General features: G+C 41.1%; 2 protein-coding genes across 9 annotated transcripts; one reads left to right on the top strand and one right to left on the bottom strand.

Moving 5' to 3' along the window:
• The first annotated feature begins 683 nt into the window (after positions 1-683).
• On the top strand, positions 684-23,100 carry map7b (microtubule-associated protein 7b). Of its 8 annotated transcripts, none has more exons than XM_058613384.1 (20): positions 684-797; positions 11,379-11,543; positions 11,670-11,747; positions 12,684-12,847; positions 13,288-13,405; positions 13,786-13,887; positions 14,317-14,427; positions 15,026-15,121; positions 16,503-16,622; positions 17,699-17,874; positions 18,776-18,909; positions 19,101-19,339; positions 19,423-19,573; positions 19,671-19,830; positions 19,929-20,033; positions 20,143-20,193; positions 20,287-20,320; positions 20,440-20,563; positions 20,677-20,858; positions 21,575-23,100. In XM_058613384.1, the coding sequence occupies exons 1-20, from the start codon at positions 752-754 to the stop codon at positions 21,583-21,585; spliced, it is 2,367 nt and encodes a 788-aa protein (XP_058469367.1). In that variant the 5' UTR covers positions 684-751; the 3' UTR covers positions 21,586-23,100. The 8 variants fall into 8 exon arrangements, with proteins under 8 accessions (XP_058469367.1, XP_058469362.1, XP_058469364.1 ...); XM_058613379.1 differs by lacking the exon at positions 684-797 and adding an exon at positions 5,475-6,072; XM_058613380.1 differs by lacking the exon at positions 684-797 and adding an exon at positions 5,479-6,072 and having other exon boundaries at positions 17,723-17,874.
• A 103-nt stretch (positions 23,101-23,203) lies between these two features.
• On the bottom strand, positions 23,204-26,144 carry armc1l (armadillo repeat containing 1, like). Its single transcript, XM_058613390.1, has 7 exons — positions 26,013-26,144; positions 25,571-25,725; positions 24,991-25,082; positions 24,655-24,838; positions 24,435-24,551; positions 23,929-24,003; positions 23,204-23,696 (listed from the first exon to the last, which is right to left on the bottom strand). Exons 2-7 carry the CDS (start codon positions 25,721-25,723, stop codon positions 23,502-23,504), a joined length of 816 nt encoding a protein of 271 aa, XP_058469373.1. The 5' UTR covers positions 25,724-25,725; positions 26,013-26,144; the 3' UTR covers positions 23,204-23,501.
• Between the last annotated feature and the right edge of the window lie 7 nt (positions 26,145-26,151).

Consider the following 26,151-nt stretch of genomic DNA (forward strand, 5'->3'; position numbering starts at 1 on the left):
TGTACATTTATGTTTACACTTTTTTAAATTCAAGTTCAGCATGTATTATATTTTAAACGGCAAATACAGTATTCCCTAATAATATTTCAGCCAACAAAAATCGATATTGATCTATCACGTGTGTTACGGTACTGTCTTCTCTTAATACCTAAAAATTAAGTAACAAAACTAAGTCATAATTTGAAATAGTATATCACAATGATGAGATTTTAAGTCATTATAATGAGATACTAATTCATCATTTGATATAGTATCTCATAATTGTGAGATTCTATCTAACTCTATCTTCTATCTAGAAAACACACACACATTGTTATTGATCTTGCTCAGATACCAAATTAATAGTCAGCTGACTTCACATTACTGTTGTAGTCTAACTGCCAGTAGATGTCAGCACAATACCTTTAAATGGACCTGAGACCCAAACTAGTCTTTAAAGGTCATTAGAATTGAGCTCTTGTACAGGAAATTGTGGTCAGTTTTAATAAATATTTTTTAAGTTTTTATTTTGTATTCATTATCTCATTTATTTACCTTTTAGTTAACAATAATTTGCTTCGTTTATAAAAAGTTTTTTTTAAATAGTTTTTCACTTAACTGTGCACAGTATTGTAGCTTTTTTTTATCGTCGTCCTCCCACCTGACCGTGGAGGGAGGGCCGGTGTCCGGCCTGCGGTCAGGATCAGTCCCGCTGCTGCCTGCTGCAGGTTCCTGCCTCTGATCCCTCTCAGGTGACGTCACGTCAGGAGACATGGCGGACCAGGATGGCAGCGACTCATCTCCTCCCGGGTCCCAAGGTGAGTTCTTGACACACTCGGGGAACTTTACTCGGACAAACTTTTGTTTGAAAATAGACGAAGACGGAACGACGCGGTAACTTGTCAGTAAGTGAACTTCCTGTCATGTTTGTTGGTGGTTTGAACGCTGAAATACAGAGAGAGAGAAACTCTAGTCCTCGGAGCCGGTTGGTCACGGGAGCGGGATTAACGATCAACCGACTCACTCACCCGGTGGTTTCGCGTTTGTATTACCTCGACACGGACTTTAAATCATGTGAATACAGTTTTAGTTATATCTTTGTTCACGTTGTTTATGGTCATTTCGAGCTCATCTCGTGCTTGCCCTGACACCTGTTGCTGACATTTTGTCGAAACGCTCCTTTACTTGATGTGACAGGTGAATTCATGTGACTGAGCAGAGGCTAAAAGGAGCTGTAACTTCCTAATCTGGCTTTTACAAAAAGTATTATTCCCCCTCTATTTTTTATTCGTGTAATTGTTGACTTTTTGCCTGGTTTGCTATTTTCCTTAACTTTTCCATAACGTAGTGTAACCGGACACCTGTCTGAACTCCTAATGGTGTCGACTGTAAATGACAGCTCATGTAGCTTTAAAACATTGTGTTGTATTCAAAAGTCTTGTTAGGCCTTGTGTACACATTTTTCATATTCTTATAAAATAGTACATAGTGAATTGCGTCCACAGTACAAAACAACTTTGACTTTGTGACTAAATATAATAAAATAAAACAAAAACTGTTATTGTAATTCAGTACGGCATTTTAACTGGCCTAGTTTACATTTCTTAAGGGGTTTAAAATTACAGGTGTATTTGAACGTTTCACCTCTGGCCACACCTCCAGTCAGTGATGACACCACAGGTGTTTTCCATCAGCTGTTAATGATATTCACCACTAAGTGCTTTTTCAGACTTTCAGGATAACATTTTGTCTTTGAAAGCATGAATAGAATAACTAATTTTAATGCTTTATTGTGTTTTAAACCCCATTTGGAGGGGCTTTCATCTGGTATGTCTGGACCTAAAAATGTGATTTAATGACTTGCAATTGATGGCTATTAACATTTAACCTATCCTAATCATCAGTGCAGTGCAGCAGACAGTTAATGTCCAAAATAATGTGGCATTATTACTTTAGATATTTTCAAAGCTGAACTTTATCACTCTGATTAAATGTGGTCAGTATTGAGGATGTCCACTTTACAACACATTTGTCGAACCTAATTACCTCAGTAGCGATAGATCGAAAGGTATTTTGAATATGCATGAAAAAAACAGGTAAACAACACCTCTTCTCCTTTCCATTTGAATAAGCAGTTGAAATCGGTGACTGTTCAGATTCAGAAATATGAGCTCAATGGTTGAGTTCATGAATTCAACTTAATTAAGTAGCTTGTTCTCTCTCTTGTGCAGGAAATGCAAATGTTGTTTTCTCTTGGCATGTTTTATTAGGCTAATAAGGGTCACAGAGGTAGAAGAAATGGTTAAAGAACATGTCAGGCAGTTTTTCTTTCCTTCTTTCTAGAAACATCCCAGTTTAGAAATAGCTCCACCTTTTCTCAGATTACCACTGGCTTACAAGTGACGTGTTTTACTCATTAGTTTAAAAATTTTGAATAGTTATAACCGCAGGGGAATCCAGCTGATGACGAGGTGTCACTTAGAACGTCCACTAAAATATAAGCCAGCTCTTTTACCTTCGGGGCAGTTGTCGTTCAGGAGAAACTTGGACTGGTTGGCAATGTTAGCAATTAAAACTAGATTGAAAATGTTTACATTGTTTTTTAATAGATAGCCCTGAGGGATTCAACGTGGCTTAAAGTGACAAAGGCGATTCAAATTGAAGCGTTGTGAGGGGACAAAAGTGGAGCACTGCTGTGCACAGCCTCCATGAAATTCTATAATTCCTCACTAAACGCTCTTGGTAAAATCTGCATTGTTGGCTGCCAGTTTACAGGAAATAGTTGGGCTGTTTTATTGAAAACCATGAAGAGACTGTGCATATAGTCAATTGGGTCGGCTTCAAACTCAGATCCGTTTTTATCAGCAAGTGTAGTTTAAAAGGAATTATACTCTCGGAAATGCATACACTTTTTACACTTGTATTTGTACCCTGGTCATTAGTCTTGTTCCTCATATCTATCCCCACAATTATCGTTTACCTTTGGGTTTTCCCATTATTGCTTGTTTCACTTTAAATTCTACTAAATCTAATCTGTAACACTCACTCCACGACCACTTTTGGTTGTAACATTTTGCGTTTAAGCTTTACAAGCCTGCTGCTAGTATCACTTATTTTCATATGCATTATTAATGTTTCTATGCTGTTTTGAGCTCTAAAACATGCACAAGCCAACTGACTCTGGTGTTGTACTTGAATCTGGCATGCTAATCAGTGACTTTCCTTATCTTATAAAAACACCCACTCAAAATTGCCGCTTGTGTCTTCTGTCACTCTGATGCAAAGCTAGTTTTAGTATCTCATTTCCTAATCAGCCAAATGAAACTCTAACAGTTTATCCACTGCCAGCATGTTGCCAGGTTAACTGTTTTGCACTTTGCCTCTTATTTGCTGCTTCTAATAAGGATGTTTATCTCTTATTCTTTCATTTTATCCGACATCTGTTGTTTCATCCTGCCGATATATTTGGCATAAAGCCAGTTTCTTTTTCGTCAGCTCATTGGTCTTGAGGTGTGATCTGTATTGATCCCTCAGTCTCTGTATGTCTTCACAGTAGTATGGTACTCTTGTGTTCTATTAGTGAGAAGCACTGCCTTTACACCTGCTGTAGCACCATGATATTGTTGACTCACCTGGAAGGCTGAGATGTTTGGTCCTCACAATTGGGTCATCTTGTGCACATACCCCTAACCGTGACGTGTGCTGAAAACCGGTTTTAAACTAATCCCAGGGATGTTATTATTAACATAATTATACAAACACGACTGGATAATTAAAAGTTGCCATTAATCAGCTGATACATTCCTAAATCTGAAAAGGTCAGAATGTTTGAGCTTCTGCTTTGAAAATAATTCAGTTTCAAGTAACTCACAGCAGTCACAGATCTAGTTATTTAGGGGCTGCAGCCAAAGGACGATGTGTAAAAAGTGTCTAGTAGGTTTTTTTTGAAAATAGCAGTTTATTGGTAAATTTAGACGTAATAACGCACTGTATATATACTTTATAATTTCTAACTGTAGTCAAACGGGTTCATTTGTTCCCATTTCTGTGTCTCGCACACATTGAATAGGTGTGAGAAGGGTGTGTTGCCAAGCCTATCTGGTTAAAGTCTGAGTGTAGGATTACTCTATCCTGCAGGGACAAAGATCAGATTGCTCTTGGATGAATATGTGTGTTTGAACAACATGTGCTCCCTGGGGAGATGAGGCAGTAAGGGTTTTCCTGTAGTCCTCTATATATTAAATATCTCTTTATTGTTATATGTACTGTAAATAGTATGTTGTTCTATTATTTTGCACATGTAAGGCCAACTACATGTAATGCATTTGAGAAAAGGAGACAGTTGGATGCTTTGTCTCGAATACTTTAGTCTCCCTGATGTTACGAGCCATAGCTTTTATGTGGCTTTATGATTTCCAGCTGTCATGCTGGTTGTTTAATCTCTGTGTGTATTTGCTCTGGTGGATGTGAGATAAGTGTACGCAAGCTCACACCACGAGTAAAGGTTGTTCAGGCCAGTGTTTGTGTTGTTAATGAACAGACCTCCAATAGCTGAGATCATTTCCCTCCCGTTCTATGGCACCTTTCTTCTAATGCGTCATTTTTCCCACTCCTGAATAACCAGCCATATTTGCATATAATTCAAATGAGATTAATGTTTATTTGATCAATGAAATAATTGTAAAAGCGACATATGTGTTTTAGAACATTTCCAATGTTATAAATCACATAGAAGTAGCAAAAGCTCATGCTGGTGAAGAAATGCTGGTCGGTGTTTTGTGTTTAATTGAACAATTTCACCACTAATGTAGTGTTCTCCCGATTTACTGTAAACATGTGTCCTATATTTGTGTCACCCTTTCCCTTTAAGGACATGTTGGGTATAAACCAGTGGATTTCCATATTTACTGTACAACTGTGGTGGCACTTTAAGAGAGGAATAAGGCGGAGACATATACCATGTGCTTTGTGGACACACCCCCTCTACGGATACTGCTGTAGTGTGTGTGTGTGTGTGTGTGTGTGTGTGTGTGTGTGTGTGTGTGTGTGTGTGTGTGCGTGTGTGCATGCTCTCTGGCTTCCACTCTCCCACTGCGTCATTGGTCCATGTGCTACTGTTGTTAAGGAAACCCTTTTCTGGTACCAGCTCATGTTCCACCGCTGGATTCCCACTGAATATTTTAACAATTGTGCCGCCATAGTTAAATGTGTGCCTGAGTGATGAAATTCTGTGATGACAGTTTGTATCTATAGAATAGGCCGTAACCACAGAGCATTGAGGATGGAGAGTGGCACTGCAGCAACAGTAGTGTGAGCAGCAGCAGCAGCATCTTATAAGGAGTGAGGGAGTCAGGAGAAGTGCAATCCTCCCAGCTCTCCACCGCGCCAGTCTTGTGGATTAAGTCTTCTTTTCTAAGCCCAGAGTAAAAGAGCTCATCCTCACTCTTGCTGTCTTTCTTCCTCTTTCCCTCTCTATGCCAGGCAGGCACTACCATCACAACCAGTATGGACGTGGCACAGTGAGCTTCTCTGTTTGTCTCATTCATTCTCTCCTTGAGCATCACACTGTACCCAATTATTTGTCCATCATCTTTACCTTTAAACCTTTTACTCTGCCACATTTCGCTTCTTCCATCTCTCCAACTGTGTTTGTTCTGTCCTTCCCATTCCCTCATCCTGTCTGCCGTCAGATACAGAGCTACAATGTGTGGTCGGAAGAAATAAGCTTTTAGTGTCAGCTATTAGCCGATTGCTCTCTCCATCCTCTCAGAGAGCAAGGCTCTTAGTAAGGTGACCTCGTCATCCACCATCATCTCTGGTCCATCACTGACCTGCTTCCCGTCACTGCTCACGTCAGGAGGTTGGGATGGGCAGGAGGGTGGGTGAGTTAGCCAGGAGCTCAAGGGTTAGCAACAGTGTAGGTGATGCCAGAGAGTAAAGGAAGAGGAAAAGGAGGATGTACAGGCGGATGCTCGCAGGGCAAGTGGAAGCTGAAGAAGGGAGGCAGCCGCTCAGCCATCCCGGCACTCTTCACCATCACTGAGGAAGACGAGGGACGGAAGCGGAGAGGTGCTTGCAAAAGGAAGAAAAAAGGTATGGGGTATAAAGGCGAAACTGACAGTGGAGAACACGGGGGATGCATATGTTTTGGTACCTTGGGCTGTTTGTATGTGTTTGCGTGCTTTTTTGGACATTAATATCTGAAGCAGAGGGTTGTTTCCTAAATCTCTGAAGAGTCACGGTAGTGGATAACTTGCGTGTGTGTGTATTAGGGTCGGGCAATATGGCCAGAAACAGTATCCCAATAAAAGATTTTCAAATCAGTTTATATCAATAAATATCACAATAAATGTCTGATAATTAAAGATAGATTTTGCACCTGAATCAAAGAAACCAGTTTTTTTGGAGAGAAAACAACAAATATCTAAAGTAATGATATGGGTATTTGGGTCATGCATAAACATTATAACATTACATACATACATTGTGATGTACATGGTTATTGAATTATTGTCCAGGCTTAGGATGTTAATCAAAGAGAATAAGTATTGGATAGTAAGAAAAGTATTATAAATTGCTAGGTTCCTTGGCTGTGTGTTGCTTGTCTGCTTGCTATTTGTGTATATGCAGATACTCAGATTTCCAGGGACAGGTGTCTGTCAGGTCTGATGAGAAAGCACAGCAATGATGTGTGGGTTTGTTTGTTTGTTTGTATTAGGAAAGCAGCTGACAAGGCACGATTAGGTCAACACAAGGACAACAGATGAGTGAATGTGCAGTTCACCACTTCACACGTGTATGGGGCTTTAATGCATCAGTAAGCAGATCAGTCAGTCTGCTGGACAGCGAGTCACAGCTGGTATAAATAAGCAATACATTCACTTTCTATTTCCTTTACCATGTCTTCCAGAACAACGTATAGAAAAAGAGAGGGGTGGACTCAGGATCCTGTTTCTGTTTGAATAGCCTCCTGGTATTAAGGCTGAGTACAGAACAGAGTGGGAGAAAAAGCCTGTGAGCAATGGTTTATGGTTGGTATTACAGAATAACCAGAAGTTTTAGGCATTCGTGGATGAACAACTGAATGAACAAAGAAAATTAAATGAGCTTTTCTTGTTCCTTCTAACTGGATATGATTCCACTGCTCAGCTGAAAAGTGATATGCTCAGAGGCTCTTGAAGTTTAATACTGTTCTTTATTATGAGGAGTTACTGGGTTTTATGCATGGAACAAGTTTAATTCATGGTGTGTAGAAAAGTTACATTGCTCATTTTGATTCCTCAATAATTGTCATCTTCACTTAATCAGTGAACTTGCTTTGTGCTTCTAGAGGTGATAACAAAGTTTGGGTGTATAAATCATCTTTGCAGTACATTTGGATGGACACAAGGTCGAGTTGTGACTGACAATTGTCCAAAAAAAGGTGCCTATCCTCTGTCATGCCCTTGTCCGTTATTTTAAATCAACTTTGTGTACAGATTAACTATTATCAATGCCAGGTTGTTAAGTCTTTATTTTAATAAATATTACACCCTCTCAAAATATCATCAAAAACCAGGACAACATTTCAATAGTTGATGGCACCAGTTTCTATTATTAGTGGCATCCAATGCTGTAGTGAATGATGACACTCACTTTAGCTTTTTAGCATAATTAAAACCTGAAAGTACTGTCTGCCATGAATGCAGCCTCATGTGTCATTAGCAGCCACCACTTTTGCACCTGTTAGCCAGTCCTGAAAGGCCTGTGCTGGCTGGATCTTAGCGTTTAGCTTAGCATTAGCAGAGGCTAATCCTCTCATGCAGGCTGCAGTGAAGGCAGGAGACACACAGCTTGCTTGCCTCCTACCCACTGGCCCCAGACAGCACAGCATTAATCACTAACTCTGACCATGTAATCTGTATGTAGATAGATTGGGGGTGGGGAGCAGGCATGTGCGCCAACATGAAGGGAGGGAGGGCCAGATTAAATAGTCACACTCTCCTCCTGTGTCACTCTTTTATAAACACACGCATATACACACAGTGACAAAAGGATGGGGGGGTGGGGACACCACAACCTGTCTCACACAGTCGGTTCTCAACATCAGTGACACTGACAACTGACCTCTACCTCTTTCTCGCTTCCTGCCTTTACTCTGGTAACTCTTAAATTTGGGGTGGTCCCTTTTTTTTTTTGTCTCATATGGATTTTCATCCTTTGCTCTTTCTCCCTCGCCACTGACCCCTCAGTGCACCATGGACTGTGATCTTATCTTGCATCTTACTCTCCTGGAATCATGAACCAAAACCCAGGTAATGGCTTGTGCAGGTGTCATTTCTGAATCAACATTAATTGAACGGGTGCAGGGCGGCAGTAAAGTAGAGTGCAATTTGTAAGTATCTTTTACTTTATACACCAGCACACTTGAAATGACGATTACTGAGGGATCAAAGTGCAGACTTTGAGCCCTATTGTTAACCCAGTACAGAGATTTAAACATCCCTAAATGCCTTTGAAGGACTGCTTTTCATAATGTATATGTTTGGCCAGATTAGAGCCAAACATATAAATTATCTTCAGTCTAAAATTTTGAAAATATTAGGGTAGAGCTTACAAAAACATGGCAACAGGTGGGCTGGGTCTTTGAAGGTTTATTTATTATTTATTCGATTGAATACATTAAAATGGCTACTGTGAAAAGGGCTTATTAGTATAACGGGGGCATCTTGCCCTTATTTACACTGTAAAATATTATTGTGAATATGGACAATAAGACATCTACTCTGATTTACACATAATACACACGCCTTCATTGCTGCTTTATTTCTTGACTCGTCATCATTCCTGCACCCTGCTGCACGGAGCCAAGTTTCTCGTAACAGCCAGTCAATATGGAACTAGGTGTAAAAATGAACAAATCTTTAATAATTTGAGGGCTTTCTGGCTTAATGCTTGGACGCTGTACTGATACTTTATAAATAATTGTGAATCATCTTTTATTGTAAATGCAATAGGACATTTTTTTTTTTTTTTCTACTCATATTTTTCACCCTCTTGTTTTCTTCCAGGCTTTTCACAGGAAAGAAATAATTCCCTTTTTGTGTGACTGAGAGTTATCCAAGCTCTTTTCACTGGGTTGCTCCAGTTTAAGCTGTCAAATGAAATGAAGTAGTGCAGTACTTTCCCTGTCACCACATGACTGAAGTTACGTACTGTCACAGTGTCTACTACATCATTCTCCCAGAAGTTATCTAGCATTTAACAAGCTCCCTACTTTGTCCTTTTTAATGGCCATGTGACCTCTCATCCAGAGTTCATCTCGCTTATGTTATTGGAGCCTATTCACCAATTCCTATTTCAATATTTGTCTGCATGACATAATCCTCATCTCTTACAGTCTCTCATTGAGCAAATCCTTTGTTTGCATAAAATGATTTTAGGGGAAGGAGCAGACCGACTTCACATTATTGTAACCTGGCCCAGCCAAACCTTTCCTGTTTATAACAATAGCCATTATGAAACCAGTTCCAAAAGTGGTGCACCTGAGGCAGGGAAGGCTTGTTAATACTGATTGCACTCCTCTATACCTGCCTCACAAACTGTGGCAGGAAATACCTCTGCAGCTGTAACCTCATGTCTTTGTTCAGCATGCCCTTTGTGAATTAGTATTAGACATATGAATATGATGAATATAATAGGGTGGAAACGGCACCAATAGTTTGCATTTGTATACTTTTCTGGAGCATCACAAACCACGAGTGTAGAAGTAGGTGAAAAGGATAATGCATTTCCCACAAAATCCCCATGACTGAGCAAAATCTGTTCACAGATGAAAGCCAGGACTGAGCTAGCAAATTGTCCTTGAGTTAACATGAGTAACAACTTGTTTTTTATTTTGTCAGGAAGAGCAACACAAATGCGGTTACTCCCTCATAGACCTTTATCTATCTCTTCATTTCTTTGCTCTGGATAACAAAGAAATTCGTAAAAGTTAATCATTTTGGTTTGTGGACAAAACAAGACATTTGAGAACATCATCATTTCCAGGTTTGACGAACACTGACCGACATTTTTTAAGGTTTTCTAATATTTTATGGACCAAACGATTAATCGAGAAAATAATCGACAGATTAATTGATTATGAAAATAATCGTTAGTTGCAGCTCTAATCCAGACTGATATCTTGGATTCAACATATTTTGCTCAAACCGTACCTATCCACACACTTGACCTTGCATCTAACATATTGGAGATAAAGAAAAACAGACAGAATAGACTGTGTGCCTTGTGCTATTTCAGGTAGAGTCAATCTGTCTTAATTTGTCAGTGTAGTCTAGGTCAGAGTGGCTGATTTAAATTGGTCTTCTGCTTTCTGGGACAGATTTGTCTCTGTGGAGACTCCACGTCACTGCATGCAATGAGGAGCAGTATTGTATGGTGTATAAAACAATTATATAACTGTGTACAGTGTATCGGTTACTATGGACTGTTTGTTGCTCCATGTGGGAGTCATCGTATAGTCATGTCAGAAAGTTTTCCTAATATTTGATGGTTTGTCCTTGACTAATTACGTTTGTCTTCTTCACAGCACAAAGGTGTGTGCATGTTTTGATTTTGGCAGGTTTGCGACAGGTCCATCTGTTTCTGCACAAAGCCCATGTTAAGCTCTCTGTCTGTGTGTCCAGGAGGCTGACCTGAAATTGCTGAGTCACCCTGAGCCTTGCAGTGCCATCAATCAATAGCCTAGTATGAGCTGAGTTGAAAATGGGGCAACAAACTGGGAACGTTTAAGAATACAGGAGATGCAGTTTATGTTTTTTCACCCCATTCTGTTTGCTTGGAAATATAGAAACTGATCTGTCTATTTTTTACCATAGTTTGTCTTGTGCAGCTTCTCTTTTCATTGTTTTTATGCCTCCACACTGGTGAAAGTCCTGGCCTGAAGCATCAGTTTTCAGGATGTCCGTTTGTTTGTCCTTGCATTCTTGTAAACGTGATATCTCAGGAACATTTTTGCATGAATCTCTTTAAATTCCACACAGAACTTGGATGGAAGAATCTCAAGGATTAACTGATTTTGGTGGTCAAAGACCAGAGTCACTGTCACTTCATGTTGTGAGCAGAGGGAATCATCTGACACATACTTTAACTTGAACTCGGGGCTTAACTAATTTGCTTTTTGTGATCAAATTTCAAGGTCAGTGTAAAGCTTTGAAAAATTTCTAGAAAATGTGCCACAAACATTGACTTGGACATGGAAATTATTCGTATTTGATGGTCTATGGTGAAGGTCACAGTGATATCACAATATATTCACAAAGATAAGTGACAAGACACACATCTTGTCAGATGTGTGTGATGATACCTTTTGTTCTGGTTCAGGAAATTTCAACAATGCCACTTTGTTTTCCTTTCAGTTTCTTACTCCCAGTATAAATCAGAGGATGGCACGGTGTCATCAGCTGCCCGTCCGGGTTCCTCGGGCTCTGGACAGATCTACACTCCCAGCCCGACCTCAATCCCTGCTTCAATCCATAGCCACACCACCACCAGCCCCAGTAACAATGCTGCTACCAAACTGGGTAAGTCGCTCTGGTTTATAGGTTTAACAGAGGTAAACTAAGACATAAAATAAAATAGGATTTTGTCTGTATTCACCAGTTTTAAACACAGTTTGTCCTGCTCTTTAATTGTTGTTTGTGCTGCAGACTCATTGCTCTTCAACAAGATTGACGAGAGACAGAGGCTGGCCCGTGAGCGTCGTGAGGAGCGTGAGAAACAGAACGGTGTGTTTAAATGTGTGTGTGGTAGTGGAGGTGGTCGTGGTGTGTGTGTGTGTGTGTAGACTCTACATCAGTGTGTAATCAGTCTATAAATGGGGGTATTTAGATGCACCACTCACTTGCTGTTTTTTTGTTTTTTTTCCCCACAGCATATATCACTACTGAACTTGGTTTGTAGCTGTAGTGAAGGGTTTGTTTCTCTGGTTGTTACATAAAGTCCTGGCCGAAGCCGGGTCACCCGGTAACCATGGCGCCCATGTTACGTAACGTTTTGGGCCATGGGACAGATTTTAGGAGTGTATTGAGAGTGAATGATGTACCACAGGTGGGGTTTAGAGAGTTGTAGCCTGTTCCTAGTTGTATGTTGTCACTCGGTACGTTTCCATACACATTTAAGTTGAGCCGCAGTTGTAGCTCGACGACACTGTTCAGTTGGACTATTGCCCTTGTCCCAGCTTGTTAGTTTTAGGTTTTCAGTTTAGCATGCAGCTGGTCATTGAAAATATCCAGTTCTTCAAGAAGACAGAGCATAAAATCTGTGTCCAAAAAAGTCAAAACTGAAATATACATTCAGTAGTAGCTCAACTCACATTGGCTGGGTGAGTTAGTCCAACTTTGAGAAATGTGATTTAGTGCAGTTTCAGTCATGTTTACATGTATTTTAGGAGTCTGCTTTTAGTTGACTAACACGATCATTTTTGTTTTGTCCCAATATAAACTGTGTTAGTGTTGTACAGTGGTGTACTTCTGGCCCCAGCTGAAAGACTGAGGGATTTGCTTTGTGTTGAGAGCTAAAGCTTGGTCACATGGTCTTCAGCTGACCCTTTACTCTGCTGCTATAAGCCTGTGTGTGTGCGCATGTGATTGTGCATACTGGGCTCAGGTGAATGTGCATCAAATCTTTATCAACTATATGCCCATGTCCCCATTATGCCTCAGCTATCAAGGAGGTCCAGTGGCAGGCACGTGAGGAGCGAGCCAGGCAGCACTATGAGAAACACCTGGAGGAAAGAAGGAGGAGGCTGGAGGAGCAGAGGTTAAAGGAGGAGAAGAGACGGATCGCCGTGGACGAGAAACGGCGGCAGAAACTGGAGGAGGACAGGGTACAGAGCGACACGTCGTGTTCACAAATCTGTGCAGGCAGATCTATTTATGCCTCATATTAACACACAGACACAATCAAGCATGCAAACTGTTTCAAAAACCAACAACAGAATTCTGATGTCTTCACAAGGTCAGATCCTGAAAACCTTACAAGAGTTATTTACTGTTCATTTTTGGAGTATTTTAAAAATGTTGAAACTGCGAAGAATTGGGGCTTTGCAGCAGCCCTGAGAATGTCTTACTTTCCTGGATGCTACACACTTTCAAGTAAATGTAAGATGCAGAGCGTGGTTTTGCTTTCATCGTTTGTGTTATCTTAAGTGTCATCTGATAAGGTAAAACTGGGACACAACAAACAACTCAGGGCATTAGTCGTAACATGCATCACTCTTTTATGTGATGATGCTGTTATTGTTGTTTTTCTTTTTTTTGACCAAAGGTTCGTCATGAAGCAGTGATTCGTCGGACATTGGAGAGAAGCCAGAAAACCAGTCAGAAGCCCAATCGCTGGTCATGGGGAGGGGCTCTGTACCCAAACACTCCCAACACACCAGCCGGTACTTAAACGCATCACACATCTTAACAACAGACTACCACTGTGTGTGTCAAACACAGGTGGAGTTAGAATTAGAAAGAAGTGCTTTCCGCTCTCTGATGCATGACTGTCGTGTAAATATGTGCGCCTGCATCTGCGTGTCACTTTTGTTCAGCTGTTTTTATATTTGAACGTTTCAGATCCTCTGCCCTTTATTGTTACTGCTGACTCACACCCTGCTCTACCTTTCTGCCTCTCCCTCCCTTTCTTTCTTCCTCCGTTTCCCCTATTCTCAAATTCAACCTCTCCCTGTCTCTCTCTCTCTTCCTCTTCCTCGCTCTCGGATCTCCCTCCTCTCTGCTCTTTGTTTCTCTGCCATTGTCCTTCCACCTCCTGGTCCAGGTTTTGTCGAGTCGGCTTTCCTCTATCCACTCGACCTTGCTGGACTGGAGCACATGCAGAGTGCTTCCAGTCTCTACCGCAGATATGGATTGACCTCCCAATGTGAATATTATAGCAGTGTGCCAGTTAGCTGGCTAGTGTTAGACTGCTCACTGTAGCACTGCAGCTGTGCAGCACCTTTGTTTTAGCACAGTGGCATTAGTATAAATGTAGACCAGTGTGAATAGCACCATTAGAATGTAGTAATCCTCTTTGTGACTAGAAGTTATATTGTAAGGCTTTTTTTTTGTTAAACATTAAATAGAAATATGACCCATTTAGCACAAATGTGTTTTAATATTATATTTGATATCATTTCTAACAACATATGTGTAGTTTTTCATGTTTAATGTCATTTAATTAGACTTGATTAACCCTTCTGTGAGTGAATCCCGTCTCCAGCTGCCTTTCTCCCCGTCTGTCTGTCTTGAAGTCCCTGACTTAAATGGTATGCCATTCATTTAATTTTATCATGTTGCTCCTTGTTGTTAGATGGTGACAGACGGTCAGTGTCCACAGTGAATTTATCCAAACACGCAGACCCCATCATTACCAAGCGCCTCTCCTATTCCTCTGCCACACTCCTGCACTCACCAGACAGAGGTAATGACACTGAATGTTACACACAAATAACAAACACTATTCATTACATTATTCACATGTGGTGGTCTGTGTTTGGTTCCATTTGTGGAAATGAAGTATGTCTTTAATCCTGTAACCACTTTTGTTTTCTTTTAAGTTCAGGGGAAAGAAAGCACTTTTGCTAGCATGGCTAAATAGTAAACATGAAGAAGAAGCCAACTAGCTTAGCTCAAATAAAGAAACTGGGGTAACAATTTACCACTATCCACTGTCCCAGAATGACCTACCAGCACCTCGACAGCTAATTAAATGATGCGTTATATCTGAGGTTTAACTCCAAAAACCACTTTGTATTTGTAAACAAATAAAATATAATGTGTCAGTCAGTCGTGAACTTTCGAGGTACTGTTAGGTTGGATTTGTTACCACTGGACAGCCAAGCAAACTGTTACCCTCTCATCTATTAAGAAAATAAAAACTATTCTCAAAATATCAGCCAATTCCTTAGTAAATGTATATATAGACATATAAATGTGTGTATATATATATATATATATATATATATACACATATGTCTTTTTATTGAACACCTAGTCATGTATTCTCATGTTGCTGACAGGCTTACAGATGAGAACAGCCTCCTCTCCTGTCATTAACAAAGCTCAGTCCAAACTCCGCCTGCACCAGGGAAAGACCCCCCCGCAGAAAGGCACAGGTGTTTCCTGGGAATTTTTTTTGTCAATTGGTCGCTCATTTTTGTATATGCTATAAACTTGGTTGCACAGCAAACAGATCACGGGCTGGAACCTGTTTATATAATAATAATAGATGTGAACATTGCCAGCCATCAACCAGCCATTTAATAGAAAACATTTTAGCTGCCCAACCTTTGATGTTAACGCCTTGATCTATTCGTTGATGTGATCTCAGATTATTTTAAATGTCCACACTCTGCTAACAGAACATACTGTAGTACAGTACAGTAATGTGTTTGCTCTTGTGTGTTTCATCAGAGGGATCAAGACCTCTAGCGTGACCCTCTTTCTCTAATCCTCTGTGGGATAATCTTTTTGTTTTTGTGGGAACAATATTTTTTATCCCAGCTGAAAATTTGGCACCCACATTTCCACTGACGTGTAAATAAAATGACTCTGAGAACGACACTGACCGTATTTCCTGTATTCTGCTTTAGTACAGAGCAGTGTATGTTAGAGATTCAGTTTCCAGCCCAGTTGTATCTCTGCTCACTGCGATCCCTGCAGCCTCTTTGTACTCTGCATGATTAGCAGAGCAAGCAACGCTGCATGTTTTGCCTTAGAAACTCTCCTTTGTTTTTTAAGTGGCAAATCAGGATATCATAAGGATTATTTAATCATTGCATGATTCCTACCCAGGTGCTAGGGACTCTGCATGGACCAATACTGGTAACACCTTACAATGCAAGACAGTAACCATATGGTAATAATTTTGTAATTGGGACGTAATATGATGGTAATAACCATGTAATCAAGTGTGTGTGGGAGATAAAGGAGGATTATAATATGGTAATAAATCAATTTTGATTCACAAACGCTTTCATGTAAAGATATTACACTGATGGTCGTTATTACCATTGTTATTACCAAGCTGGGAATAACTTCCGCAGATGTTATTACCATTATATCAAATCTGAATTGCAATATTATTACCGTATCATTTTCCATTCTGCTATGTAAAGTGTGTATCCACAATATTTTAAGTTACTTGCTTTAAAAACTTTAAATGCTTTATGAATAATTTGCTGGATTCATTTAAAAGTTTAAATTACAAATGCAATAATCCTCTGTGCTTGTCTTCGGTCTGGGCTTCACTTCATGCTGTGGTGGTGCATGCAGGTGTAGGTGTAACAAAACAGGCTGTGCATGTTTTAAGACGTCTCTTAAGCCGTCGCCTACACAGTTGTCCAATGCGAGGGAAGCAACTGGAAACAGCTACAGTAAAAAAAAATTATTACAATAAAGCATTGATTATCATCTGCTTTGGCTGATTTTTAAGAATAATAAGTGGGAAAGAAGCTTTAGCTGTTGTTGAACCTCAAATGTGTCATGTGCGTCCAGGCCCGCGTCGCCTCCCACTGACGCCGTGGGAAAGCAACGTGGTGAATCGCCTGCAGCAGCCGACACACTCCTACCTGGCCCGCAGTCGCAGTGCCATGAGTCTGTCTGGAGAGCAAGCAGGTAACATCCCTCACTAGGGACCCATCGTTATAATGTGTGCGAGTGACTCACCAAAACACTCTGAACTATAAGTCACTGCTCATAGTGCTCTAACGTATTTTAATCAGATTTGGTCAGGCTTAAAGCATTATACTGTCTGAAACTTTCCTCACCACCCTGTGACAGGCACACACACACACACACACACACACACACACACACACACACACACACACACACACACACACACACACACACACACACACACACACACACACACACACACACAGACACACACAGACACAGACACACAGACAGAGTAAGCTATTAAGAAAGCATTCTCATACGGATGCCATTCTTTGTTTCCCTGGAGTTCAGATTTAGCTGAGTTGTGGGGTCAAGCATTACGTCGTGATTTTGAGCATATTGTTGTTTCCCAGAAACTCAGAAAAGCCTGTTTCTGTCTTTTGTGTTTATTCTGTGTGTTTTTGAATTATCGTACTCTCCTCATCAACTTTACTCACACTAACATGCAACACAATTACAGCTGTTACTTCACTCTTTTCTGCACTTATGTGTAAATGCACCTGTTTCGTATTAAGTTCAGTTGCCGTGTGTGGTGTTGAGTCTGGTAATTGTACTTTTGCATGAATGACTAAGTAGAAATGCTCCCTGCACTGGGGTTGCTTACAGCAGGTATAAGACAAGCACAAAATAGAAGTTATAACTTGTATATCTTCTTTTAATATTGTATATGTTGTTAGTTTTTCTTTTTCTCCATTTCTGATCATCCATACCAAAAAAACACATTCATCCTTCATTGATTGTCGAAGAGTGTTTGCAGCTGTTCTTCCAATCAGTAAGACTAATATCTTCTTTCTTCTCTGTTTTCACCAACACCGTACCTTCGCTGGTTTCCCCAAACCCCTCGGCTTCTCTTTTATTAATTCCTTTGACATCCTTCTCCTTCCTGTCTCTCTTGCTTCTGATTATCACACCCTTACCCCCTCCTTTGTGTCATAAATCCCCACGTTGTCTTGATCCATTACCTCCGCAAATCCGTGCCCAAAAACCTCCCACCTCATGCATCACCATAGCCATGCCTGTGTGTCCTCGCTCAGTGTCTTGCCACCCGATGGGCTCCGTGTCCTTCAAGGTTCTGCAGACTCAGCCGCTGCCTCACTGCCGCAGCCATGACAGGAACCTCAGCAGGGAGACGGCCTCGTCCTCCTCCACCACCACCCCACGCAGGAGGACGACCGAAACCACACAGGTAACTCATGACACTAACTGGCACATGTGTGTTTGGCTGGTTATCTAGGACAGTGTGGTCTCCAGTCACCTGGTGGGCTATGAAGGTATTGCAGGTGTGTTTTAAGAGGTCAATAAAAAAGTTTATTCTCTTTTATTGCAGCTACTGAGCTTCAAATTACCATAAAATGTATGACGAATGCAAATTGTTTGCATTTATTTGGTTTATTATAGGCAATTTAATGATCTATGTCTGAAATCTGATACATTTATTGATATTTAATCACAGTTTAGCCACATAATTTCTAGGTTTGTGAATCACTGATCTGGGGAATAGTGTTACAGCAGCTTTAATAGTAATATTTATACTAAAAGGTATATTATAAAAATGTCCAAGGAGTGATACTATCAATGTGTTTGAATCATAAAAAAGGTGCTTTGTATTCATTGCTATTTTTCAACGATGAACAAACATTTTCTTGATGTATTTGCTATTATTGATAGATTCATATCCTGTTTTCCATTCATACCAAGTACAATGCAGTCATTTGTGTGATGTAACATGTGTTATATTATCTTTTATTTCAGTGTTTATGTCTGCAGTGTTCATTTCACTTTTCCTCTTTAATTGAAAGTAACGGATATTAAGATGAGAGGGTTTCTTGTTAAACTCGGCTAGTCAGAGATTACATGTTGTCAAAGCAAGTTTGTGTTTGAGTCTAATCCTTTTACTCATCGTCATCTGCTGCTGCTGCTGTCGCCAGGTAGGGCACCTGGACCTCGACAATGTCTCAACCACCTGATTACTATGTATTGCTATGGACAATGCTACCTCAGTGATGTTATGTCAGTTGCTCACTTGCCTCCTGGTTAAGTGACACAGAATCATCATTATTAATCAGTGGTTTCTCCTCCACCAACAGCGAAAGGACCGCGACAACGTCAGGAAGTCATGGAGCAACCTTTCACTGCCACTGGCCCCCATTATGATGGTTCCTCCCAACAAACACTCCTCATCTCTAGGCAAAAAGAAAGTGACAGCACCCTCTCCTGGCAGGTAGGAGAAGTTTTTGACAACTGCTCAGGACATAAGCAGATTTGTGACATTGTAACTATGGTTTATTCAGAACAAGAACTGGGTTTAACTCTTTGATCAGTTTTTGTGCTTTTTAACTGTGACAAATGCCCATAAGTAAGACATTTGTATCAACGCTTGTAGCAAATTGCAGCCTTTCTTCTTGCACACAGGCCTCCACAGAAGACACCAGCGCGTCCTCCAACTCCCAAGCTGCTTAAGTCCCCCGGGGCAGAAGACACGGGTAACCTTCGTCCTGTAAGAATCACACCCGACAGTCCCCGCCCCCCGACTCCCACCAGAGCCCAAGAGAAGGAGCAAGAAAGGGTCCTCAGCCCTCCTGAGCCTCGACCTCAGCCACTGGGTCAGAACAGGACATCAAATGAGCAGACAACAGCAGCAGCATCCAGCGGTCAGTCGCCACTCTGATTAAGCATAATCACGCAGCACAGTCATTTCATTCATTTTTCATAAATTTGACTTAATCCCCGCCAGAGAACATAAGCAGTCCTCCAGCACAAAAGCCTTCAGCAGGCACCACAGATCCAGAGGAGGCGAGTCGTATCCTCGCTGAGAATCGGCGACTGGCCCGTGAGCAGAGGGAACGCGAGGAAGAAGAGCGCAGGCTACAAGAGGAGCAAGCAAGGTAAGAGTATCTGCAGGATCTTTACAGAGCAGGCGGGTGATGTTGAAGGTGTGTTTATGTGCAGCGTTGTCTTTGCACCACGCGTGTGTCCGCACAGGTTGGCGAGAGAGGAGATCGCTCGCCGAAAGGCCGAGGAGCGAGCGAAGAGAGAGGAGGAGGCTCAGCGGCAGGAGGAGGAGAAAAAAAGGAGGGAGGAGGAGGAGAGGAAGGTGGAGGAAGAGAGACTTCAAAAAGAGAGAGAGGAGGCAGAGAAACAGGTTAGAGGGACTATACAGGGGAAGAAACTTCTAATTCACCGGAGTATTCTGTTGATCTGACAATATATAATGAGTGCGTCTGAATGTCTGTTGGTTAGAAAGAGGAAGAAGAGTCTCGACAGAGAGAGGAGGCAGAGCGGCTGCGGCAGCAGAGAGAGAAACACTTCCAGAAAGAGGAGGCTGAACGACTGGAGAGAAAGAAGGTGAAACGCGTTCAATTTCTCACACGCATCATTATCATTAATTCTTAATAATTAATAATTCTCCTCATGTGCAGTGCATGTAAAACGCTTTTTGTTTTCTAATCGCCAGCGTCTGGAGGAGATCATGAAGAGGACAAGACGTTCAGACACAGCAGAGAAGGTAAAGACGAGGAGAAATGTGGCTTCTCACTAAGTCTGGAGAATCTGTTGTTTTTCAGTGTTCAGTCTCTTTTCCTTGTTTCCCCAATTCTAGAAAGTTATTCCAAGCAGGAATGGAGACAACACAGGTAATTAAGCTTCATCCCTGTGTGCAGTCTTTTATGATTAAAAAGATCAGGAGTAGCTTCTGTACTTGTGTCCATGATGGCTGTATCTGACAACTGTGTTGGTCTCTTGTCATCATTAGCTGCTCCTGCTCCATCTGCAGTGACAGGGTCACCTTTACACAGCAGCAACAGCAACAGCAACAGTCGGCAACCTGAGCCCAACACAAACCCCAGCACTGCAGCACTGAGCCCTCCTGGGCAGAGGTACAGCTGTAGGCCTGCATCACGAATGTCACATTATGGTTTATTGTGGCTTAAAAGAACGTTTTAGAAACTTCTGTTTCATAACTGTTTTGTTTTTTTTTCTTTTTTTCCAGGGAGAATGGGGAGTTTGAGGAGGTGATTGTCCTGCCTTCACATTCCAGGTTGTCTCCTCCCGAGGGAGAGGAGGAGCAGCACATTCAGCAGGAGGAGAGAGTTCCTGTCATAGCCTTCAGGGAGAACGGTCTCCTCAAACCTTTGAGTGGAATAGAGGATATATCAGCTCAGCAGGGTCCAGGTCAATGAGCTTCTCCTCTGCTTCTCCTCTGCTTCTTTGTCCTCCCCTATGGTCGACTGCTGTGATCATCAAACATAATAAATGTGATAGAGTTGGTACTTCTTATCACTTAGGACAGTTACTGAGCTCCTAAACAGTTGTAGTTGTCCGTGTCAAGGATGGACCATAGCTTTTTATCTGACCGGTGTCATGTCAGTTTTTGAAACTGGAAGTTCAAAGACGCCAGTTCTAGTCGTCACACTTGCGTCCACTTATTTGTGCCGTGCTTTAATATCTATTTTTCTCTAAATTGGTACATAAATGACAAAATGGACATCATGTTCTTGTTGAATAGCTGAAACTAGCTACAGACTCCACCACCTTTTAAATGTTTCCTGACTATATTAAATGAAGTAGGCTTGTTTCTGTTGACTCCATATAAATTGACTGCCTTTTGCAACCAGCAGTATTGCCCCCTGGTGGCTATACAATGAATTGTTACTCCTTGGTGAGAACAACCTTGCAAACATCCACTTTTTTATATGGTCCATGGGTTTTTACCAGGTTTAAAATCCATGTTTTGGTTAAAACATGGCATCACTGATATGCTACAGTGTAAGTGCAGATCTGACAGTTTGAAAAAAACGCAATTTTAACGAGGTAGGTTTCTAGATCCCTTTTCTACCCCAGTTTTCACTGCAACTGATGTTATTTGTTTGTCCGCCTTCTGTGTTTAGATGTCGCCTGAGTCATCGTGTGACCCAAGATGATTCTACACCTAGTGAGACAGGAAGAAAGGTGGAGAAACACGGAGCAGCTGCACTGAATCAAAGGCGGGACCTGCAGCAATCGGAGGTTTATTATCTTGCCCGCCCAAAAACAGCAGAGCACCACAGCCACGTCCCAAAGATGGCGTCTCCAAAGATGAAACTCAATCCTCTCCAGTGAGAGCAGAAGTTACTTTTCTCTTCAACACACTCTCTGTGGAACAGGTAAACTTTCAGTCTCTGACCACGTTTACAATTCTTACACCCGATTCTGAAGTCAGCAGTGGACAACAGACATTTCTTTTGACCGTGTGCATGTGTTTGTATAAGTGTGTGAGAAGGACTAATGGTAATAAAAAAGAGATTAGTCATAATACTTGAAGTGTGTGTGAATCAGTACCACAGGTTCACATACATTAGATTTCATTAATGTGTGTTTTCCCTTTGACTGGAATGTTTTAACATCTCTATTGAAATGACATAGAAGAGATGGGATGAAGGATTGATGTCGTTGTATAAAGACTACAGTACAGGAAAGGTTCACGTCGTGTAAAATATACGTCACTGTGTCATCAGTGTTTGAAACTAGAGGTTATTCTTTGGATGAGACGGCAGCAGCAGTATCATGGAGTTTAAGTTAAATAATGACCTAATGAAAAATACTTTTTTCTCAAACAACTGAGAATTAGGGTGTAAACTACGGTTTGTTTGTTGTTTTAATTGCTTTGAAATGTGTTTTTGTCTTGTCCTCATCTTCCTGTCTTCACTTTCTGTTGAGAATGAGATAAAAAAAAAAAGCATCCTTAACTACTAAGTCACACCCCCTTTTTTCATTAATTAATAAACGCTGCTAATTCTGAAGTTCCTTTGCCTTACCACATTGTGGGAAGAACTTATCTGTACTTAGTTTCACTTTAAATTAAAATATGCATTCCCTGTATGAGCTTTGATAGTCTGGCCACACACTGAAGCTCTGTGTGAGCTCCCTTTTTCTTCATCTCTGTCAGTCGTGAGCTGTAATGTTTCATAACTGAATCTGTACTACAGCTTTCCACTGTGACAGGGATTAAAGTGAAACACTGGAGCCCAACACATTCACGCTGGCATGAGCCTCACTTTTCACACAATTCTCAGCAAACTTGGCGTTTAGTTCTCAAAGATTTGCAACAGCACAAGTGAAATGTAACTTCAAATGAAACGTGTTGGTTGTGAAGTGCTGGTATGGCATGCTGTTAACAACACGGCAACTTGGCGTAGCTTGCGAATCACTGCTGTAACGCGGGCAAAAACCTTGCGTTTAGAATATTACACATAGCTATGTAATTGATGTATAAATGTTTATATTTTACTAAGACTGACCATGAGGACTTGAGAAGTAACAAGCCCTTTACTTCAGAGGACAAGATCTTTGAACCGCTGTAAATCTGAAATCTTTGTACAACAGTTCAGCTGTGCTGTTTGAAAAGAAAAAATAAACTTTTTGAATTGATTACCTACTCACTGATGTGGCTGTACATTTTTTTTTTTTATTACTACTTTTTTTAGAACAATAATGAAGTACTTAACATGATCATACAGGGAAAATACATGTCCATCTATTACAATTAGCAAAGACTTAAAACATTTTTACACACAGAAAGAGAAAATAAGAGGGAAGACAAATATTTACACTTGAGAAAAGTAAACGCCACAGATTAACATTTGTCTCATTCAGTTCAAAGTAGAATAGACTATAGTCAATAAAAATCTCAAGTGCTTTTGAGAATATTGATATTTTAAGTTATTCACAGGAACTGATGTCAAGTCTATGAAGTTTTGACTATGCACACAAAGTCAGGATGTGTTCCTGTGGCGTGCTCACTCAAACAGCAGCAGAGAGCAGTCTTTAGCTCAAGTTTCACCAGTAGAAGGTTTTCGTGAGGAAACTGGCAGCAGTGTTGAGCCAGCTCCCGCTTGCATCTTCCTTAGCCGACGTACGGGAAATTGCTCGGTCGACCCCCTTCTCTGGGCTCTCCTCTTCCTCGGGGAGGTAGTCTGGCAACGCCGAGTTCTGCTGTACCTTCACCCCAGATGTGCTCAGAGGGATCAAAACCTAAATTAAGCAATCAATAGGAGAGGAGAGATCATTTAAAATGTTATGATATCATAAGCATTTTATCCAAACACACTGGTGCCCTTAGAAAGTCTCCTGCTAAGTTTGAAGCCTGACGAACAACTTGTTGGGAAAGCTATGCAAGGAACTGCCAGATGAAGGGAATATCCGTTAATGCTGCGTGTGTGTGTTCCTTAATTTTATACATGGATGAGTGCTCAGTGTTCACTACCTCTTCTCCTGTTTCATTCTTCACCACCTGCTGGGCCGACAACACCTTAGTGGCAGCGATGGCTGAAGCCAGACTCTGCAAATGAAAAAAAGATTGTGGAAGCTTGTTTCAGTATACAAGCACTGGCAGAGAATCAATTTATTGAATGAAGTGTTTGACCACACCAAGTATATGCCGAAGTTTCAGCTTGTTAATATTAGGAGTTTTCTGTTTGACCTTTCACAACACACATTAAACAATTTAATGTACGTTTTTAATGTAAAGCTCCATTCGTAGCATCCAAAATAATTAATTATTTAAGCTGGCTGGTGTGTTGAGTAATTCAATTTATTAAATTGTCAGTCTGACCAACAGGTATGTATGCAAATCTGATTTAAGTCTGACTAAACAATCATTTTATTGGGGTTATTGGACATTAATCAGAAAAGACACACCATTTCCTTGAGCCTGAAAACTGCACCTAATAATCAAATGCATATATTTTAAAAATAGAAGTTGTCTGTTACCTCAGTAGAAAGATCAGAGCGGATTCGGACAGTGCATCTCTTTGAAGCCATCTGGAATGTGAAGCTGATCACTCCCCTGACCTTCAGAAGAGCCTCTTCACACAAACCTCGCTGGTCCTTGGTAACAGAGCGAGATTTGTTCAGTTAGTGTTGGGCTGGAAACAACAGCAATATCTACACTCATGCACACGAGTGCGTGATTATCAATCAGCCTACTCACTGTGCTATCCAGTCCTTGAATGTGCAGAGTGACCGACTTTGCCTTCTTATTGGAGGAGTTGATAAAAAACTGCGGTTTCTTTCTCCGCTCCCGCTCAGGTGTGCGAGCTACTGGTTTAGCTGGTGTACACAGAATGTCATACACCTCCTGAGCCAAGGCTGTGATGTCAACAGACAGGCTGTCTCTGAAAAGAGAAACGTATATGATGATGCCGGGGTCTGAAAGCATACTTTTTCTCCTACACAACATGAAACATCTAAAGTGTTATTGGAAATGATATAATATGATACCACATATGATATGTGCATGGTAGAGTAAAAACAAAAATCATCTCACCTTCCCATAAGATTCTCCAGGCTCACCATCATTCCCAGTTCATTATTCATGGTGGGGATGTTGGGAGGCAACTCAGCCAAGTAACGCAGGGTCTGAGGACACACAAAGGAAGAACAGGGATGACTCATATACACAAGTTTGTTTTGTCCAGACATTTTCCAGATTGTCTGCAGGCACTGTATATGTGAATGCAAATGACACACAGCAGGAGAAACTCCAGCCAAGTTACAGCAAGTGAATGGAGAAGTGTCCTGACTGAGACTGTAATGTTTTTATCCAATTTGGTAGACATTGTGTCACATCACATGTCTGGATACCTTTTCATAAAGCCTTTATTTAATGGCCATTTTCAATAAATAATAATAACAGGAAACATACATAGTGTATTTTGATGTATTTAATGATTCTTTACACTAGAATCCATCTTAAATTAGTTGAGTTATGAACAGCTTAGCATTCAATTGAATAAGTAAACAAAGACTGAATATCGAATATTGTTATTCCATTTTCTACCGCTTTATCCTCCACAGGACCAGTATGTCCTGGCATGTAAGGCATACACGCTAACTCTTGCACTCACCTGAAGAGTTGCGAACAGAACCTCGCTGTTCTGGTGGTCGAGGAAGAGAACCAGTCCGGGCAGACAGCCTTGATCCTGGACTATCGCCGCACGATTCTGCGGTTCCGACGCCAGATCCCGCAGCTGACTCACCACTGACAGCGCGTCCACCATCTCTGCAAAGTGAACCAGACATTTGCAGCCACGTCAGTCGCGGTGCTCTGGATATATACAGCGACAGAGCTGCACCTTTAACAAGTTAGCATGTTTGCTAATGCTAACATCGTTGCTAGCCAAAGAGGCTAACTACTTTGTGTACGTTAACGAAAAGCGGAACAACTGAAAGCGAGGATGAGTTTATTCGTTTTTGTGCAACATTTGGACTCACAACAACTACGACATTATAAATGCGTGTATGAAACAAAGCATGTATCATAAAAGTTATTTAATTCGGTCTACTTACTCAAGAGGAGAACCAGCTCGTGGACAAAAATACAAATATCGGTGCTCCGTTTTCGCGACACCTGATTGGCCGCTCAGCCGTTGCTCACCCATTTCTACCAGTCTCGCCTATTGGCTCCTCACATTCAGTTGCTGTCAGC

The sequence above is a fragment of the Solea solea genome, chromosome 17 (assembly GCF_958295425.1).
Source record: "Solea solea chromosome 17, fSolSol10.1, whole genome shotgun sequence".
NCBI lineage: Eukaryota > Metazoa > Chordata > Actinopteri > Pleuronectiformes > Soleidae > Solea > Solea solea.

What these genes read in the sequence shown, in the direction of transcription:
- map7b (XM_058613379.1), top strand. Translation starts at nt 5,904, where the DNA reads ATGCCAGAGAGTAAAGGAAGAGGAAAAGGAGGATGTACAGGCGGATGC. An exon ending in CAATGCTGCTACCAAACTGG is followed by an intron (nt 11,544 to 11,669) that starts GTAAGTCGCTCT and finishes TTTGTGCTGCAG; the next exon opens with ACTCATTGCTCTTCAACAAG. An exon ending in GGACGACCGAAACCACACAG is followed by an intron (nt 17,875 to 18,775) that starts GTAACTCATGAC and finishes CTCCACCAACAG; the next exon opens with CGAAAGGACCGCGACAACGT.
- armc1l (XM_058613390.1), bottom strand. Translation starts at nt 25,723, where the DNA reads ATGGTGGACGCGCTGTCAGTGGTGAGTCAGCTGCGGGATCTGGCGTCG. An exon ending in TTCTGTTCGCAACTCTTCAG is followed by an intron (nt 25,083 to 25,570) that starts GTGAGTGCAAGA and finishes GTGTGTCCTCAG; the next exon opens with ACCCTGCGTTACTTGGCTGA. An exon ending in CTGGAGAATCTTATGGGAAG is followed by an intron (nt 24,839 to 24,990) that starts GTGAGATGATTT and finishes TTCTCTTTTCAG; the next exon opens with AGACAGCCTGTCTGTTGACA.